At 35.2% G+C, this 16925-nt stretch overlaps 1 protein-coding gene across 1 annotated transcript in view; it reads left to right on the plus strand.

Moving 5' to 3' along the window:
- The window catches only part of LOC117338214 (stimulated by retinoic acid gene 6 protein-like), a 123965-nt gene extending 107643 nt beyond the window's left edge, over positions 1-16322 (plus strand). Inside the window, exons 8-12 of the mRNA XM_033899472.1 lie at positions 7994-8042; positions 10440-10557; positions 12264-12395; positions 13442-13605; positions 15185-16322. Of these exons, the coding sequence (XP_033755363.1) occupies positions 7994-8042; positions 10440-10557; positions 12264-12395; positions 13442-13605; positions 15185-15504 (783 nt within the window). The 3' untranslated portion in view covers positions 15505-16322. The remainder of the gene's footprint in view (positions 1-7993; positions 8043-10439; positions 10558-12263; positions 12396-13441; positions 13606-15184) is intronic.
- Positions 16323-16925: the final 603 nt, after the last annotated feature.

Here is a 16925-nt window from a genome sequence, read left to right on the forward strand (position 1 = left end):
GTTAAAGCTGGTATCTAAATTAAAAAAAAAAAATATTGAAATATTTTTACCGGTGCAAACTTTGGCGTAACTACGCGTTAACTCATATAAAATTCACTAGACATTTATGTTTTGTAGGCTCGTGATATGGTCAATGAGAATCACGAATTATGTTATTTGCATAAAGACATCAGAGTTGGTAAGTAGTTAAGATGATGCAGTTATGATAAACAACCAGTATAAAGAAAAATGTATTTTATCTATTCATGCAGCATTATAGACTGAGGCACCTATATAGATGAAGTTGATCTGGTGTGGCGTATTAGATACTCACTGAGGATTTCGGGTCATTCAGGCCTACACAATTGTACATCACTTCAAATGTTGTCATATCAATAACATTAGGCCTTTTGGGAATTAATTACTGATCGAAGTGATCATTAACACAAACATGACGATATTGTTCGTTGTTTATTAACTAAAAATATCTCTTTCATGTTCTCTGTCTGTTTGCGATCTTTTGTCTAATTTACTTTTGTTTTGGTTAATGGGCAATTTGCCTCGAAAAATCGACAATATATGGTCAAAGGATATTGTCCTACAAATATTCATATGCTCTTACATATATACAATGTATATGATATAAACCTGTGCAAAACATCAATTAACGGGTGGCGAAAACTTCAGACTATAATTTTGAATAGCCATCCAGTCATTTGGACTACAAATTAGTCGAGAGGCGATGGAGCCGCTAGAAAAGACACATGATAAGATGTTGTGTGAGTTCTTCAAGTACGTAACATGTGGCCAATTGTCTTTCATTTATGCCGAGTTGGAAGCCGGTTTGGAGTTCGGTATAGAATGACGTTCTTTATTAAGGCGTTGCTGATCATCCCAACTCATGCAATGGTCTATGGGGACCACCTGCATGTCATACCATATATGGTTCGGCATGTTGAAATGTCTCGCTACTCACAGGTCCTGGAGTTTCTGCTTGATGGAACAAATTGATTGTTGATTCAATAGAAATAATAGTTTGACAACCTGACATTTTATTTTAAATTCTTGGCTTATATTGATATATTGATATATTTAATAAGAATTTTTCACATTATATCCATATTTTATAAATATTCTTTTGTAGCATACGCTTTAGTTCAAATCATGATTGTAAAATACTCCGGAAAACAGTCTTTAAAACTGTTACGATGAGGCATGATGAAGATTGATGAGATAACTAAGGACAATATAATTTGATCAATGGTGTAATCTATCAAACAAAGCAATATCGTTTGTAAAATACCTATGACGAATCTGTTCTAAAATGCACAAGTTTCATAAAAAAAAGATACTCATTTTCTTATTTGTTTACTTGTACTTGTTTTTCCAGATCTTAACCGCGGCATTAATAGTGGCTTACATACCACAGATGGTCTGTCTTCTGTACCTCTCTCTAAGGTTCCTCTACATGTTGGCGACAGATGTGACAAGCACTTTCAAGGTCTGTAGAGATGTAAGTTCATGATATAAACGAGGATGTTCATGATATTCACGACATGGTAACCTAGGACTTCTCATAGCAAACGATCTCACGGACGTTCATTGTACTTACGACATAAGAACCTTGGATTTCTCTTAACAAATAATCTCACGGACGTTCATTATACTAACGACATGGGAACCTTGGATTTTCCATAAGAGATGATCTAACGGACGTTCATTATATTTACGACCTGGATAACTAAGATATAACAGTGGTTCTCATGAATGTTCATTATCTTAACGACCTGGGGAACTGGGTTTTTCATAGCAGTGGTACCTGGGTCCTTAGGACCTCTCATAGTAAGAACTTCTATGGACGGTCATTATCTCAACACCTTGGATACTTAGGAGTTATCATAGTAGGACTCCCTTGGATGTCCAATATCTTAATTTCCCGGGTCCTTAGGACCTCTCATAGTAAGGACTCCCGTGGGCGTTTATCATTTGATGACCTGGGTACCTAGGGCTTCTTATAGCGATGGTCGTTATCGTTGACAACTATCACGAAGTTCCAATGATCTCTATTATCCTGCATAAAACAACATTGATTTGTCCGTCTATAGGCAAGATATGGAAAACGTGATAGCGGGAACAAGCCTTCAGAGATTCGGTTAGCAGATATTTTAATTTCAAGAACAACAGAGAATACCAACATAGTAACAGTTACGTAGTTTTTTACTCAAAATCGATAAGACGAAAGTGAAACATCAACAGAAAATATAGACTGTCATGGAGGCCCTTAAAATGTATAAGGAGAATAAGATAAGATATTCCGGAAAGAGTAACGTATACGTCTACTGTTTCAAAGACAGTTATTTATATTCTAGTAGCTATCAAATAATGTTACATCCTAACTAAAATTCGAAAGCTTTAATATGCAATTTATCTTCTGTTCAATTTAGGGGAATCCTGGACATTCGGAGCTAGCCTGTACAATCAAGGTCAGTTATGATATAGCTTTCTTTTATACATTACAATTGTACAGTGTGTGAATTGTTGTTTTATCTACATTATGATGCATGATATATACATATGTATGTAATACATATTTAAAGAATACAATAACAAAGAATAAAAATTAATACGAAAACACTCAAACGTGCTGGGGCTCGAACTAGGGACTTCTCGCTCCGTTATCGAACATACTAAATATATACAACTGGCCAGTGAGATCCCCGCCAGTAAGGTAAGGTGACCTTGTACCTTATATTGTTATGTAACTTTGATTCATGTTCTATGTACTGTCGCTATAATATTTATTACTCATTGTTCAAAGATAATGTTGGAAAGACGGGAAATCGAAAACACTTAAAATTTCATCAGATTGATATATACATTTAATATTTCAATGCAATGAATTATCATTAGCCGGACGATCAAGACAGGACACACCTTTATTCTCTGATTATTTTTAATTGCATGTCGTAATAGTCAAACAATGACCGCCTTGCCAACTCGAAACAAATACAGCATGTGCGAGGGCTATTCCTGAAAACAGAAAAACCGGAACCACCTGGGTAAGTAGATATGTACATACTAGGCTTACAGGGAACGCATATTTCTGGGCGATTAGAAATTATCGTAAAATCTGCAAATCGTTATTAGACAAGTCATATGTAAATCTAGTTTCGAGTTTTAGGTCGTCTCCCTTACCATCACTGACGAGTTCTTGAAGGACAAAGCCGCCGTGTGATGCACCTAATATCACTGACTCGTCAGTGATGTTGGGCAACAAACGGTGACCTTATCCTTCAAGGACTCGTCAGTGAAGTTAGATAACAAGCAGTGACCTTATCCTTTAAGGACTCGTCAGTGATGTTCGACAACATACAGTGGCCTTATCCTTGAAGGACTCGTCAGTGATGTTGGACACCATATAGCGGCCTTGTCCTTCTAGGACTCGTCAGTGATGTTAGGTGCATCATACAGCGGCCGTGTCCTTATGATGCAGTTCCACTGGATTTAACTTTCAATTTGCTTTCAAGGGTTCTACTATTTGTGTGGCTTTTGTACAATCATTTGAGATTGCAGAATCTAGCGAACAACATAACTTTGGAAACGTCTCCTAGTTATTGAAACCCACAGCTTCGAGAGAAAATAAGTAACCCCACTTATCTTATAAAACTATTTATCCCGGTATTATTTGAGCTACCCCTAGTGTTATAAAGTCAACCAGCGCATTATGCTTTGAACTAGAATCCTAATATTATATAGCCGATAACATTTTGGTGATAAGTTTGATTTCTCCATAGTTATAGTGTGGTGTGATAGTTTAGCGAGTACACGATTAGTTTTTCCACCTCAAAATCGGTTTTAACCTAATTAGCGATTGACTAAATCAATATTATATCCAGAGTTCTGTTTTAGTGACAAAAACTTTTGGTACCGTCTGATATAGAAAACACGTACACATTATAACTACATAGCGGCTATTTATCTATCCACGACTTGGTAAGTTAATGGTGAGAACATTTCACGGAGGGTTTTTAGAATATCATGTTTTGGTAAATACATCTGTTGTATCAAACATTGATTTACCCATTCATTAAAAGAAAGTTTGATTTCTTTCAGGCAATACATGTCTAAACTTGTTGACACCATGCAACTAAGCTACAAAGGGGATCGACCTTTTAGGTATTCACATCGTGTTGTCGCTACCTTTACCGTGACACTCATCTGTCTATATCAGGTATATATATACTAACATATCTCTGTATCAGATATACATGTAGTCCAATCAATTTTTTACTTTATGGACTGATAACAAATTTCTAAGCCAATGGAAATGCTTGTTAAACAAAAGAAGATTCAATTATGTAGGTAATGTTCTTAAATCTAACTGTTTCAGGTGTGCAGCGATTACCTTAATGATCTATAAATATCCAAACAGCATCAAGTCATTGTTTATAATTGTTAAATATCGTTTAGGAACTTTCAAACGACACGACAATTATCCACAGATCCCCCCCCCCCCCCCCTTTTTTTATTAGGGTATATCGACAATGCATTCACTAAAACATCTCGTAATTATCTTACAGATATCCAATATGAACACCTTTAGATTTATATTCAAACTAGGTGTTCAATGTAAAAACATGTAATTTACATCCAAAGTATTATAACTTGCATGATGAATGAAAACACACTATTGCTTATTTCTAAAGCTTGATTTCCCATTACATACATACTGGCTGGATGGTTTCAATAAACGCAGAACACCATATATGAACAGTATATTGCTATCGTGAACGTAATAGTGTAAAGAGCCAGTGCGACAGCAACGAACTATCTCGAACCATCCTTTGCATGTTTTTACTCTGTTTATTAGTTATAATTACTCTGAATAAGCAGCTGAATTACCATAGTTCTCGGATATATGCATTTTTTTTAATAGAATTGTTTTGGAAAGAATCTATCAGTTTGTTTAGGCCTGCTTTCTATAAGCCACGTCTATGTTGCGTCTAGTCAAACGATAGGGGGATAGTTATTATAGTTTTTCCCATCAAACATTATCATGATCACACTTTAATTATGTTTGATTATTTTATTATGATTAACATACCTAGTTTGAAAGGTCAACTTCGCTCGCTATTACTAGCTATACAATGTATCTGACTCCTATAGTCTTCAACATTAGGTATTATTCATCACATCAGCAGATCTTACCCTTGGGATCTCACATAATATGGCAAAGACTTGTTATATTGAAGAGCTGATCAGAACAATTAACCTTGCAAAGCAATTAAAGTTTACCAAGAGATATTTTGATGATGTGTTATCTTAAGAAAATTCTGCCAACGACCATTGAATGATCATTATTAGTTCATTTATTAAAATTTCGTGATATTCCCTTCATTTCCCCTTTCCTCTACTTCAAATTCAAATGCTTTTCAGAAATAGCGCCAACAAAATCAACTGGCAAAATCCGGTATGACCACCTGTCGGCCATTTTGTTTCACTGATCATAATCAAAATTAAATGGGAACAATTAGGAACTAAAGGGCACCAATGTATGAAGTTAATCTGTTTACCGCAATCTTTACTTTCATCGTCACCTGAAGGTATATCATACATCTGATCTGTTTCATAAACGTAATGATTTAATTTTAAAATTGTTGATTTTATAATAATATATATCAATATCTCGCTTCCAATATAAAGACCACGATGCATGTTTACTGTGGACTAATATAATCTAACATGGGTCTGTTCCATGGACAAGGATATCTCAACCCGAGTGTGGCCAGTCAGCACGAGGCTTGCCGAGTGCTGGCCAGCCAAACTCTTACACGAGGATTGAGATATCCTTGTTTGCTGAACAGACCCATGTTTGATGATTTTCTCACATACTTCAATTTCCTCGCGCCATCTTCGGTGTTCCTTGGAATATGCGTCAACATTGATGACGTCATCATTTTACATTGCGTAACTATGTCGTAAATGTCGTTTCGCCACGTGTAATCGAGTTCTCATTTTTATTCATGACGGGTGTCATAATCCATGTGCATGTATTGTTTAGATTGGTTTGTATTATCGCATTATTCATTATTTATTGATATCAGGTAGATGTAACAGTTTTCGGAATTGGAACATATTTGATAGTCCAGCTAAACAACGTGACTGCATCTCACCGATCGCAAAACTCTTCCAATGTTTTTTTTAGTTTCATTTCTGAAGAAAATGTAAAAACATTTATTGACGTTCTGAAAGGTAAGTATAAGATTATTACTACATTTGTTACCAGTGAAATGTCGAAAATTATTCAAAAGTAATCTTTTTCAACCCTTTTTGATATATTTTTTTCTGATTTGACCAATCAAAGCACTGTTTTCAAACGACAATGAGAGAGCAATTGCTCTGATAATACAGGGACATTCGCAACGTCATATAGCCAAGCAATATGGTGTACATGAGGCAATACTATCTCGTTTAGTTGGGCGTATCAAAGCCACAGGGAGATTGGGTGACTGTCCCAGCAGCGAACTCCCGCGCATAACGTCGCGACGTCATGATAGAGGCATACACTTCTACGTCTCTCGCACCTCCGTAACCGATTTCAGACGGCGATGGAGCTGCCACGATGTCGGTCAGTGTGTCCAAGAACGGTTCGGAATCGGTTGCTGGAGTTTCATTTAAGGCCATGACGTCCCTTTTTGTCCGCCACTTACGCAGAGGCAAAGCCAACGTCGAATATAGTGGCTGCTTTCACATGCACTTAATCGGTTTCGTTTGGCCTATTGAACATCTGACCGTATTCAGTCGTTATATTCAGTGGTCGGTAAAGTCAACTTTCACTGTTTATACCTCATTCTTAACTTAAACGCCATATCCCTTCTGAGTATGAAAGTTATGGAATTTCATCAAATTTGTAAGAAAATACGTGGACTTATTTGTTCTTTTATCAATGACATATTCGCGGGAAATGACATTTTAATTCAAGGTAACGTAATGCACTACATTCCATAATCCTGTTCAGCTAATTTAACTTGTCTCTAACTACAAATACATACCCGGGATTGACTGTAGAGAATTCTCTCCTTTATAGTTATTATCATTTATTCTATAGTATCTTTCTACGTCTCCTTCCTATTGACAACCCTGCTGTCAGTGGTCACAATTTTCCAAATCATGGTCTCGTATCGGAAGAACATGGAGGCGCTGTATAGAGGAGATTTCACCGTCATTCCTAGCCAGGCTTACCGACAATCAGCAATTACTATAATGGTAAGGACGTCATACCTAGGGAGACTCACCAACAATCAGTAATTATCATAAGGATTAGGACATCATTACCAGGGAGATTTATCTACAATCAGTAATTACTATAAGGGTTAGGACGTCATTCCAAAGATACTTATCAACAATCAGTAATTACTATAAGGGTTAGGACGTCATTCTTAGTGAGACTTATCGACAATCATTGATTACTATGGTAAGGACGTCATTCCTAGGGACACTTATCTACAATCAGTAATTACAATAATGGTTAGGGAATCATAATTAGGTAGACTTATCGACAATCAGTAATTACTATAATGTCGATGACGTCATTCCTAGAGAGATTTATCGACAATCATAGATTACTATGGTAAGGATGTCATTCCAAGAGAGACTTATCAATAATCAGTATTTACTATAATGGTTAGGGGATCATCATTAGGTAGACTTATCGACAATCAGTAATTACTATAATGTCGATGACGTCATTCCTAGAGAAATTTATCGACAATCATTGATTACTATGGTAAGGATGTCATTCCAAGAGAGACTTATCAATAATCAGTAATTACAATAATGGTTAGGGAATCATAATTAGGTAGACTTATCGACAATCATTGGTTACTATGGTTAGGACAGTATCATTAATTTACCGAGCAGTCATTCCAACTGAGGTTTACCAACAATTACCAATATGTTAGAATTTGAAGATTTCAAAATGTTTTGTTGTACCATATACATTGTTTTGTTTCAGACTGACAATTTACATTATCCAGGTTACCAGATAGCCTATCTCTTTTGGAGTGAGTATTATAATATCACATCGTAGCCATTTGCACGTATAAAGAATGTCAATGGCTAAATCCACAACCAAACTCTCTGGACTTACATAAAAATTATATGTAACAGAACCCACTACCAACCTCTCCTGTCTTACCTAAATACTGTCAATGTCTGACCCCACCATCATACTCTCTAGACTTAACAGATGACTGTCAATGTCTGACTCCACTTCCAAACTCTCTAGATTTACCTAATGACTGTCAATATCTGACCCCATTTCACACTCTCCAGTCTTACCTAAAGACTGTCAATGTCTGACCCCACCACTACCAAACTCTCTAGACTTACCTAATGACTGTCAATGTCTGATCCCACTACTTTCTAGACTTACCAAATGACTGTCAATGTCCCCACTACCAAAATCTCTCATTACCAGGTATTACCAAAAACATACTAGTAACTGTTCCTCACTAACATATTATCAGCTGTTACCAAATATTATATAGACGTTCTACCAATCTGTTCATCATTTTTTTTATATATATAGACGTTCTACCAATCTGTTCATCATTATATATGTATATGTATAGGCGTTCTACCAATCTGTTCATCATTTTATATATGTATAGACGTTCTACCAATATGTTTATCATTTAATATATGTATAGACGTTCTAACAATCTGTTCATCATTCTATATATATATATATAGACGTTCTACACATCTGTTCATCGTTTAAGATATATATATGGACGTTCTACCAATCTGTTCATCATTTTATATATGTATAGACGTTCTAATAATATGTTTATCATTTAATATATGTATAGACGTTCTAACAATCTGTTCATCATTCTATATATATATATATATATATAGGCGTTCTACCAATCTGTTCATCATTTCATATATATAGACGTTCTACCAATCTGTTTAACATTTTATATATATATATAGACGTTCTACCAATCTGTTCATCATTTTATATATATAGACGTTCTACCAATCTGTTCATCATTTTATATATATAGACGTTCTATCGATCTGTTCATCATTTTATATATATATAGGAGTTCTACCAATCTGTTCATCATTTTATATATATAGACGTTCTACCAATCTGTTCATCATTTTATATATATATAGAGGTTCTAACAATCTGTTAATCATTTTATATATATAGACGTTCTACCAATCTGTTCATCATTTTATATATATATAGAGGTTCTAACAATCTGTTCATCATTTTATATATGTAGACGTTCTACCAATCTGTTCATCATTTTATATATATAGACGTTCTACCAATCTGTTCATCATTTTATATATATAGACGTTCTACCAATCTGTTCATCATTTTATATATATATAGAGGTTCTAACAATCTGTTCATCATTTTATATATATAGACGTTCTACCAATCTGTTCATCATTTTATATATATATAGAGGTTCTAACAATCTGTTAATCATTTTATATATATAGACGTTCTACCAATCTGTTCATCATTTTATATATATATAGAGGTTCTAACAATCTGTTCATCATTTTATATATGTAGACGTTCTACCAATCTGTTCATCATTTTATATATATAGACGTTCTACCAATCTGTTCATCATTTTATATATATAGACGTTCTACCAATCTGTTCATCATTTTATATATATATAGAGGTTCTAACAATCTGTTCATCATTTTATATATATAGACGTTCTACCAATCTGTTAATCATTTTATATATATAGACGTTCTGCCAATCTGTTCATCATTTTATATATATAGACGTTCTACCAATCTGTTCATCATTTTATATATATATAAAGGTTCTAACAATCTGTTCATCATTTTATATATATAGACGTTCTACCAATCTGTTCATCATTTTATATATATATAGAGGTTCTAACAATCTGTTCATCATTTTATATATATAGACGTTCTACCAATCTGTTCATCATTTTATATATATATAGAGGTTCTAACAATCTGTTCATCATTTTATATATATAGACGTTCTACCAATCTGTTAATCATTTTATATATATAGACGTTCTACCAATCTGTTCATCATTTTATATATATAGACGTTCTACCAATCTGTTCATCATTTTATATATATATAGAGGTTCTAACAATCTGTTAATCATTGTATATATATATAGGCGTTCTACCAATCTGTTCATCATTTTATATATAGAGAGAGGTTCTAACAATCTGTTTGTTATTTTTATATGTAGACGTACTTCCGAATTTGTTTATGATTTTGTATATATAGACGTTCTATCAATTTATTTATATATATACATCCTTTCCAATTTGTTTATGATTTTGTATATGTAGACTTTCTTCCCAATCTGTTCATCATTTTATATATAGACCTTCTTTTCATGACATCGCTTTGTTATATATTACAGGTTACGTGATACATATATTCGTGTTATTTATCACCTGCCTGATTCTTGCATATGTCATTGTTCTCCCGATTCTGGGTAAAGCACCTATGTGCTTCCTGCAGCCCTTTCTAACACTTCTGTAAGTATCCGCTAGTCATACGTAAGGTGTGATTATTTTGTATATAATAAATCGAAATATGATATCTAGGATTTTTTATTTCATTTGAACTTTCATAGCTTACACGTGTGTTAAAAGTAATATGATATCTAGGATTTTTTATTTCATTTGAACTTTCATAGCTTACACGTGTGTTAAAAGTAATTTTTTAGGCTTATAGCATGTGATATATGGTGATGGTATAATGTCATCGTGTTATAAAGAAGGATTATCACCATAGTACAATATAACCATATATTTACATCCTGTGTTGCCTATGTGTCGTTAGTAAACCAAATTGTACAATTTACAATGATTCGGTCAGCGTAGGAATACACTCCATATGTTGTAGGTTACATAAAATTAATGGCTGCCCAGTTACTTTCCGCCTAGAGAGCTTTCGAATGTTAGCATTTATTCATATTGGCCACCACAAAATATAAAGCTACTTCACAAGTTATGACGCTAAGATGTTTTTGATAAAAAAAATGTAGTTATCGGAACCGAACCCCTGTGAAGTTTCACATCGTCTGCTAAGGACACTGATCTAACTGGTTAGAATTGGAATCTGCTTCGAATGAAATATCCTAAGAATCGTTTTCAACTGCTCTCCAGACGACCTTCATTTAAAATAATTTAAGAGCGGACGTTCTGAAAATAGTCCTGTGGTTAGAAACATTCTTGTTTCTGAGGAAACAATCAAGTCTATCCGGTGCATTACCTGTCTAACGCCGCATCACTTTTAAATGATAACGGTTTATCATTCCGCAGGAAAACAGCTTTAATCTTACACAATAAGAAAGTATGCAATAGTGGACAAATTTACGATATCTACACACGTATATAATATATATAATAAAGCCAAAATTTTGCAAAAAAAGAAAAAAAAAAAACAGCAACAACAAACAAACAAAAACAAACAAAAAACAAAACAAAAACTTGAACTTTATGGCGTCAGTGACATGGTGAACGTGTCATAAGCTGCAGTAAAAACAGTTTTTGTTTACCAAGTGTTAGTATATAGTCGATATGAATACAATTTGCGTGACAGATAAGACTTCATGTCGCCATAATGGACGACATTCCCTTTATCTGTCACCCAAATTGTATTCACGGCTGGTACATATACTACCATTTGGTAACAGTTCAATGCTTAAGTCACCATCATCTGAAAACCAGTTTGTGATTAAGAGGGATTATTACCTTAATATAATATAGCCATATCACCATCATCTTTTATGTATAACATCGGGTCCCCTGTATCGCTAGATAATTCTATTCTTATATTGACATTATACAATCATTATTTTTGTAATTCGCAAGACTTGGTTTGATGTTGTTACATGCCAAATTAACACCATTGCCATTTTACGCCATACTTTATTATAAATCCAATGGTTCATGTATAACACTACCACGATTTGAGAGGTTGAAATAGTAAGATGTATTTCACATTAACATACTACATATATCTAAATGTCAGCTGCTATGCATATTGTATGACGTAATTTGAGTGCTTCGGTTTATATCTTTTGCGACTGAAATACTTTTGTAGGTGTTAATATATCGTCACCTTGTCTTTGTGAAGTAGTTAAATGTACCTTTTTACACCTTTTAACAGATAATCATTATAATATTGAACTATTTGTGAGTTTGATTTAAAGTGGTGTTTTCTTGTTACGTTCCAGATCAACAACTGCGATACGCCTTTTGATATATATGATTCAAAAGGTTGTGTCCAGAAAATGGCTACTGCAGAACTATGAAGTATTAAACAAGCGGTCAGACAGCATGGAGAGAGTGTTGTCTCTTCAAAACAGGTAATAGACACATTTTCTAGTCTAACATAACTATCAAAATTGTTTAAAGCCTCTGTATAATTTCGTACCATAGAACTTATGACAAAATTACAACAATATGGTAAATGATAGAATACCTGCACATAGCATAACTAAGATATAATTTGAGAATCATAACTATATTTAGTTGTTAATAGACCCGATTGCAATTTAAACTGGGACACAACCCTATGATTACGGGGAATCTCCAATGCGGCGCTCCACTCTCTAAATGTAAATGAGCCGCTGAAGATATGTCATGCACGCATGTGCAAACTGGTTTGTTTTGAAGAATGGCGGAATGGCAACCGAATCAGAAGTCCGAAGTCGATCAGACGTATTGGTTACTGCTGCGAAGGCAAATGAAAGAATTTGGTAATATGACTTACGGAGTCAACGTTAGTCTGTTAAAATTTTGTTACTAAAATAAAGATATCTGATAGGTTAAACGTGAAAAGCCATAATGAATTGACAGCAAAACTTAAATTAACCTAAATTAACAGCGTTATTGGTATGCCAAGTTTTCTGCCGTAATATCCCATATCTTAATTAACAGCGTTAGTTGTGAACCAAGTTTTCCTCCCTAATATCCCATATCTTAATTAACAGCGTTATTGGTAGGCCAAGTTTTCTACCGTAATATCCCATGTCTAAATTAGCAGTGTTAGTGGTAGGCCAAGTTTTCTACCGTAATATCCCATGTCTAAATTAGCAGTGGTAGTAAATTTATCATATTCATTACATAGTTTTATTCCAAAAAACAGTATTCATCACCCCCAAGCAACATTTGCATTTACTTTAATTCCTTAATTTCATACATAAAATGTAAATACGTATTAAATACATGCATATGGTATACATAAAATAATGTCTTGTTACATATGTATATGAACGGTATATGTTGAGGGGCTGATAATATATCTTGTAGTGTATGCCAGAGACAGCCAGGAAAGACACAAACACCATACCATATAAATATTTACAAAGTAACATATATCCTGAAGGGACTGTGGCTTTGTTTATTGCAGAGAAGCCTACCACAACATTGCGTACTTCATGTTCTTTTACTACATTTTCATCGCTTTAATCCGATGTCTGATGAGAATATTCAAGGCTGTTTTCCTGGGTGTAATCCTGTTTGGAAGAATAGACAGAAGCGGACTCATGAATGGCTTTGAGACCTGGGATACAGGTAAACGTGGGATACAGGTACTGTAAGACGTGGGATACAGGCACTGTAGGACGTGGGGTACAGGTAATGTAAGACGTGGGGTACAGGTACTGTAGGACGTGGGATACAAGTACTGTAAGACATGGGATACAGGTACTGTAAGGCGTGGGATACAGGTACTGTAAGACATGGGATACAAGTAAACGTGGGATACAGGTACTGTAAGACGTGGAATACAGGTACTGTAAGACATGGGATACAAGTAAACGTGGGATACAGGTACTGTAAGACGTGGGATACATGTACTGTAGGACGTGGGGTACAGGTACTGTAAGACGTGGGATACAGGTACTGTAAGACGTGGGATACAGGTACTGTAAGACGTGGGATACAGGTACTGTAAGACGTGGGATACATGTACTGTAAGTCGTGGGATACAGGTAAACGTGGGATACAGGTACTGTAGGACGTGGGATACAGGTACTGTAAGACATGGGATACAATTACTGTAAGCCATGGGATGCAGGTACTGTAAGACGTGGGATACAGGTACTGTAAGACGTGGGATACATGTACTGTAAGTCGTGGGATACAGGTACTAGACATACATTTTGCAAGTTATGCATTGCGAAATGGTATTCTCGTCTGACTATAGAGATAATTTTGAATGCTAGAATGAAGTTTGAAACCACATTTGAAAATACGAGTCTATATGAAAACTCACTTCACATAATGCAATATACATCATGTAAGGATAACTGTTTTAGATGGGTCAATGCAATTGTTGCAGCATTATTGAACATTGCTTGCCGGTGAAAACATTGGTTAAGAAGAATGATCGCTGCTCTGTTTTCGAGCTGGTATGGTTTGAATTCATCAAGGCAATACACATCATATACTTCAAAAGTGTTAAAATTAAAAACACTTTTTGCCTGATAGATCCCACATTTGCTGCTTTCTGAACAACAGGCAAAGCATTTGAATTGTGCTAGTTTACCAGATTAAACTAACATGTTACATTATGTATATTACAAAAGACAGGAGTTGTTAGTGATACCTCAATAGAGCATTATGGTCATTTACTGTTTGTTAATTGTAAGTATATATAATTCCATTTCAATTATCCGAATTAAATTTTCCACTTTTTCACTATTTGTCCACCTATAATATGGAGAGAATTTATTTAGGCTCTGCCTGTTATTCAATCCAATTGACCTTGTAAATAACACCTGTACATATATGTCAATAAAATTTGTTGAAATGAAATGAAATAGGGCATTGTGGTCCAAACATTTGAATGATCACACTAACGACAGGAAGTGACGAATAGCTCTCGTGGTACAAAAGTTCCATGAAAATCGGCATCATAGTCAGATCATAGTGACCCGTCGCGTTCAGCTTCAAAATATATATACGTAACGTTTCATATTTAACATCACCTACGATGTACCAAACACTGTGTTGAAGTAACTCTCGTCGAATGGTGTAATGGAGAACACTACAGACGGATAATTTGCTCAGATCTATACAAAGCTTGGTATAACAATTGGACCATAGCAACATATAACCATTTTAATGTTTTACGCGGTTTTTTTTGCAGGCTATATGGCGTACGTGAGTTTTCTTCAGATGGAGCTGGTTCACTGTCACCCCGTTGTGGTAGTATTCTGTGATCAACTCTCCAATAGGTCACCCGCCAACGTCCAAATACCAATGCATAATGCCAATGCTCTACCAGGAAACACAAGGTCAAGGTCGACATCAAGAGATCCGTTAGTGACGTCATCGTCTGCGGAACGTTATGGAACGACAAAAGATGTCAACGCTGTCACTGTTATACCCAAGTACAATAGGAGGATACATAATCGATGGCTTAAAGTATATACTCTGCTGAAAAACCCCTCTCTGGTAGTCAAATGATGTTAGAAAGGAATTATGGTATAGTACATATATTTGATAGACTGGATCAATGCATGTTCCGACTTTAAAAATTATGGTTGCTATGGCAACTGGTCACTATAAACAGGTTTTCCGATAAGAACCATAACTGTAAGTTTGTCCGGACAAATTATGGTTGCTATGGCAACTGGTCACTATATCACTGGGTTATCTTAGTTACATGTAGGCTCTAATTAATAGTTCCAATTCACCATTGACTCGTGCCGATTGCGGGGGTATTAGCCAGCCATCCTGGCGACATTTCTAGTTTAATTCAAGATTTGCATTTCATTAGCTTAATATGTGTGCATCCCAAGGCTTTATGATTGCGTTTGTGAAACCGGAACACCCTTGTTTATTTGTGAAGCCATACCGGGACACGATAGTTTATTTGTGAAGTCATGCCGGAATACGATAGTTTATTTGTGAAGTCATGCCGAAACACGATAGTTTATTTGTGAAGTCATGCCGGAACACGATAGTTTATTTGTGAAGTCATGCCAAAACACGATAGTTTATTTGTGAGGCCATGCCGGAACACGATAGTTTATTTGTGAAGTTATGCCGAAACACGATATGTTATTTGTGACGCCATTCCGGAGCATGATAATTTATTTGTGACGCCATTCCGGAACATGATAATTTATTTGTGCGCCATTCCGGAGCATGATTATTTATTTGTGACGCCATTCCGGAGCATGATAATTTATTTGTGACGCCATTCCGGAACATGATAATTTATTTGTGACGCCATTCTGGAACATGATAATTTATTTGTGACGCCATTCCGGAACATGATAATTTATTTGTGACGCCATTCCGGAACATGATAATTTATTTGTGACGCCATTCCGGAGCATGATAATTTATTTGTGACGCCATTCCGGAACATGATAATTTATTTGTGACGCCATTCCGGAACATGATAATTTATTTGTGACGCCATTCCGGAGCATGATAATTTATTTGTGACGCCATTCCGGAACATGATAATTTATTTGTGACGCCATTCCGGAACATGATAATTTATTTGTAACGCCATTCCGGAACATGATAATTTATTTGTTACGCCATTCCGGAGCATGATAATTTATTTGTGACGCCATCCCGGAACATGAAAATTTATTTGTGACGCCATTCCGGAACATGATAATTTATTTTTGACGCCATTCCGGAGCATGATAATTTATTTGTAACGCCATTCCGGAACATGATAATTTATTTGTTACGCCATTCCGGAGCATGATAATTTATTTGTGACGCCATCCCAGAACATAATAATTTATTTGTGACGCCATTCCGGAACATGATAATTTATTTTTGACGCCATTCCGGGACACGTTCACTTTATCTGTGACGCCATACCGGAACACGATAATTTATCTGTGAAAATATAATGGGAC

Source organism: Pecten maximus, chromosome 11 (assembly GCF_902652985.1).
Source record: "Pecten maximus chromosome 11, xPecMax1.1, whole genome shotgun sequence".
Taxonomy (NCBI): domain Eukaryota; kingdom Metazoa; phylum Mollusca; class Bivalvia; order Pectinida; family Pectinidae; genus Pecten; species Pecten maximus.